Genomic DNA, 4853 nt, shown 5'->3' on the forward strand with positions numbered 1-4853 from the left:
TTTTTTTTTTTGGTGGGGCAGAGCTGTACTTGATTGAAATGACTGAAATTAGGGTTTTGTACTTTGAGTATAAGACAATTTTTGTTACGTAAAATGAAAAAAAAAAGGAGATTTAACAAATAGGAAAACGTGGGGATCAGTTAAAATATAAATATAAAAGGTATTTAGGAGTTAATACATTTAGATTAAAGTTCCAAAGTATATTTGGCTTTGTATTATAATGTGATTTAACATTTTACCAAAGTAATAAAATGACACACAGTATCATTAATTTTTCTTCCAAACTGAGGATAAGTTTATACTGTGGATCATATAATTTCAGAGACTTTTGTTGTTGTTGGAAGCCTTTTTTTTTCCTCTCAAGTATAGATTTTCCTTTCTCCAACATACCTAAGTTATAATTCACCTGAAATCCAGTTTTTTTTAAACTCACAGTTTGTAAGCTTATATGACAAAGTTAATTTCTTAGTATTTTTTTTTTTTTAAGATTTTTATTGAGGAATTTGGGGAAGCGGAACAGACAAGCTGCTGTCCTATTGTTCTTCAGTCTAGTTGTGGAGGACGTTGCTTCACTGGCCCAAGTTGGCACCATCATTGCGCTCTTCCCCGGCGAGGCAGATCAGTCGCCGGCTTCTGGACAGCCGCTCACTGCGGCTGCTGGCTGCTGGCTACACACTGTAGCCCATGGCAACCCTCTGCCACAGGGGCTGCAGCCTACGCCGTCNTAATTATCCCCGATTCTTAAGTTTTAATATTAAAACACCAAGGACACATTATTAAGGTGACTTAAGAAAGACTGGTGAAGTTGAGTGGGGTTAAGAGTGTAATCCTTAGAGTCAGTAGTGTATGTATGTAAAACAGGCCAATAAATAACAGCTGTTTATTACTGTTGTATTATTGTTAAACCATATCCTGTTCTCAAAGGATTTGGGGGAAATTTTAGCAACATAGTAAACCTAAGTCCCCACTTCAAATGTGTATTTTGTAACAGAAATTCAGGGTATAAGTAAGCCCTTCCCAGCTCCCAGATGTGTGTCCTTTAAGAGCTGGTAACATTAGAATCATAATGTATTACAGTCAGGTGATTTAGTCTGTAACTCTTGTTTTGCAGGTGAGAAAAATGAGTGCTGAAGGAAGGCTAAATGACTAGGCCAAAGTTGCACTTGATAGAACTGGGAGTGAGTTATGTGTAATTAGTTTGGCTCTTTTTATGCATTTTATTATATCACTTAACTGATATTTTCTGAAATCTTGGACAACCACATTTGCAGATTTTATTTTTAAACTTACTTTCAACTTCTTTGTCCTAATAGTAAACAGCTGTAAAGTACACAAGACTGTGAAGGATTAAGACAATTTTAATTCCCCAGTGATTGGCCAACATTAATTAAGCCTTTACAATATAGAATAAGGTAATATTCAGCCTCGTTTATATTAATATGTGATGCAGATTCAAGGGGAATTCAGAGAGGCAGTTCTAATTATGGTAAAGAGCAGGCTTTGGAATAAGCATACTTAGGTTCTAGGTATAAGTTATTTAACTTATTGAAGCCTCAGTTTCCTTCTCTGTAAAATGCAGATAATAGTAGTGTCAACCTTCTAGAGTTGTTGTGAGGATTAAAGACACGTAAATACACTTAGGCACTTGGCACAGTATCTGACACACAGTAAACACTCAGAAAATGGTAGCTTAATTTAAAGTGTTTCGTTGTAGACTAAGCCAAAGATTCCTCTCTGGCAGTGCCCTGACAATTACAAGAAACTGTTATTGTTTTTTGCTAGATAATCATTATTTAAAATAGAACTTTGTAATGACATTATAATGCTCTGCCACCATTTAGTCATGCAGAAGTTCTTCAACAAGATTCAGTCAAGCGATACCATTTCAAAATAAAGGATTTATTTCTTTCTTTGCTTTTCAGAGAATGCAGTTATATTGTGGATATGTAATTCTTCGAGGTCTTATATTGATGATGATTTTAAGGCAACCAAATATGTATTTTTCTGTTATCACCTCTGAGTCAGAAGGATGTTGTTACTGGTTTTGCTGTGTTAACTGTTGTATTCATTTATTCATTCTTAGAGGCAGAAACAATTGCTAAAGATTGCTGTGGCATGGATTATGGGACTAGGTACAAGACACTGCTTTGCTGCACTTGCTTCACTGCATTCATATTTTGATATTAACTTGCTTTATTTCATAGTCTATAACTGTACATTGAATTTGAAACTAATCTCAGTCTTTTGGAAGCAAGTTACAGATATAAAAAGTTTGGGGTAAATATAGAATTATGTCTAGGGATATTCCATTTGTAAAACTGTATTGATTGGTCATGTTAAATTCTTTCGATATATTAAAACAATAAGGTGCAAGAGTTGCCACTGCACATATTTATTTTGTTTGTTTTTTCTCTTTTAATTGATTTGGTAGTTTTGGACACTATGTTAAGCAGTAGGCCTCAGGAGTTGCACCTAGTTCTTTTAATTCATTAGGTAGTTTTAGATCATTCTCTTCTGCAAGTCCTTTCTCTTTAATAGCAAAAATAGGGTTTCATGTTTTGTTTTGGTTTGGTTTTTACCCAGTTTTTATTTTAAAGGTACTAAACCACATAATTTAAAGATTTGAAGTTTTTTTCTGTTTTTTTTTTTTCGTGGAAATTTACTCTCTACTCTTGTCTTTCCTCCTGCTCATTTGGCTATAATAGTTTTTAAAGAAAAGCACATGTTTTCTACCTCCTTATTCATAAGCATCACTTATTCACCCATCCCTTCCTTCCCACAAACTACAACTGTGTTCCAGGCCTCTGCAGCTTAGACTCAGTAGGGTGAGAAGGAAGACAAATAATAAACAGTATAGCATAAAGTAAGTATATGTGCTAGAAGGTAAAGAAATAAGGAATTATGGAGTGGGGTAGCCTGAATAGGCCTCATTTGAAGATGCGATTTGAGCAAACACTTGAAGTAACTTAGTCATACAGATAACTGCAAAAAGAATGTTCCAGGAAGACAGAATGGCCATTATAAAATACCTAATACAGACTATACCTGGCTTTTTGTTTAAGGAACAGGAAAGAGGTTAGATTGGCTCGAGAGGCAATAAGGGCAGGGGAGAGTAATAAAAGATGAAGTAAGAAATTATGTAAGACTTTATAGGCTATTCATTGTAAGGACACTAGCTTTTATTCTGAATGCAATGAGAAGTCATTAGAAGGTTTGGAGCAAAGAAGAGACACGGCATAAGTTTTTAAAAGGTCTGACTGCTGTGTTTGAGGATAGACTGTAGTGTACTGAGTGATACAAGATCAAATGATGAACCTCCATACTGTTTTCCTTAGTGGCTGTACCAGTTTACATTCCCACCAGCTTACTAACCAATGCCACCCCAAGAAATTTAATCATAGTAAAAAAAGATCAAATGAAAGACAGTGTGGTAGTTCAGAGGGGTTAGACCAGGTTCATAGTAGTGGAGATGGTAGGAAGTGGTCAGATTGACCACATCCCAGCCAAACCAAAATAAAAGGCACCTAGATCTAACAGAAGCCAGTAGTAATCTTGTTATGAATGAAAACATTTTGACTTATTCAGAATTTGTTTTCTTTTTAGTATTGATTGTCTAGCTCAGTGTTTGGCAAACTTTTTCTGTAAAAGCCATGGCCTTTATTATCTCTGTCTCAATACTCATCTCTGTCATTGCAGCAAAAGCAGCTGGAGATAACATGGGTGTGGCTATGTTCCAAAACTGCATTTAGAAAAACAGGCCAACCCCTGATCTAGCTTATAAANGAAAACTTATTACAAAGTGGAATTTATACTTTGTCTTGAAAACGAGTAAGATTGGTTTGCAAAAATAGGGTACAGTGTATTCCAAAGGGAATAAAAATTAGGAGAAAGGCTATGGATATTTCAGGCACTTTGAACGATTCCTATTAACTATAGGAAAGGTTGCTGAAGTCGGAAATAGAGTATAAATTAGCAAAACCCTCTTATTTGTAACCTGGAAGGAACACAACCGATTTTTTGCCCTTTTGTTTTAACTTCAAAGGTCAGCGAATGTGAAGATCACTTCTTTTTTAAGCAGCACAAATAGAAGTTTTCACACATGCTAGATTTAACGGAATGCCTGTCAATGATTAAAACCTGGATTTGAGTTCAGGCATTGCTCATACACTCTACTCTCAAAAAGCGAAAATGAAATGCTCTACCATTTACAAACAGGCTGCTTTCAATCTGTTTTCCTATAAATAGCCTCATAAATCTGCATTCCAGCTGGTAGGAACACTTCTAATGTGTATCACGCCACCCTCTTCGGTATGTTCTTAATAGCCTCTTCAACTTTATATGATTTATATTAATGAGGCACAGAGGCTGACGGCCTTCAATTTATTGAGGGCTCTCTACACAGCCATGCGTGTTTCCTCATTGAAACTCAACGATAGTCTTACAGTTGTAGTTTAGAGTCACTGATAATACAAATTTTAAGGAACAGACTAGGGCCTGGGCTTTAGGGCTTGGGTCTCAGAGACTCTAGCTAAAATCAGAGCAGAGCTAGATGGAGGAAGTGGTTCAGGATGTCAGAAATACGCCGGCGCCCATGGGATGAGGTGTACCTGCGAACACAAAAGCCACCACTTCATTTACAAGTGTGACCCCCGAGCTCACCACGACCAGCGGCCTTCACATCGGTCCGCGGCTCTTTCCGCCCCCACTTCCACTTCCGGGGGAGGGTGCTCCCGGGCCCTCCGGGGGTGTGGGCGTTCGCGAAACAGGAGCCGGAAGTTGCCCGGGCACTTCCGGTACGGGAAACTCTTAGCTGCCGGTCCGATCGGGCTTGACAGGCGGGTCCTTGCTTGTAG

General features: G+C 37.4%; 1 protein-coding gene across 1 annotated transcript in view; it reads left to right on the top strand.

Moving 5' to 3' along the window:
- Positions 1–4596: 4596 nt before the first annotated feature.
- The window catches only part of LOC109374602 (ubiquitin carboxyl-terminal hydrolase FAM188A-like), a 100443-nt gene continuing 100186 nt past the window's right edge, over positions 4597–4853 (top strand). Inside the window, exon 1 of the mRNA XM_019629341.1 lies at positions 4597–4849. Within this exon, the coding sequence (XP_019484886.1) occupies positions 4597–4849 (253 nt within the window). The remainder of the gene's footprint in view (positions 4850–4853) is intronic.

This window comes from Hipposideros armiger, unplaced genomic scaffold (assembly GCF_001890085.2).
Source record: "Hipposideros armiger isolate ML-2016 unplaced genomic scaffold, ASM189008v1 scaffold_844, whole genome shotgun sequence".
Taxonomy (NCBI): Eukaryota; Metazoa; Chordata; class Mammalia; order Chiroptera; family Hipposideridae; genus Hipposideros; species Hipposideros armiger.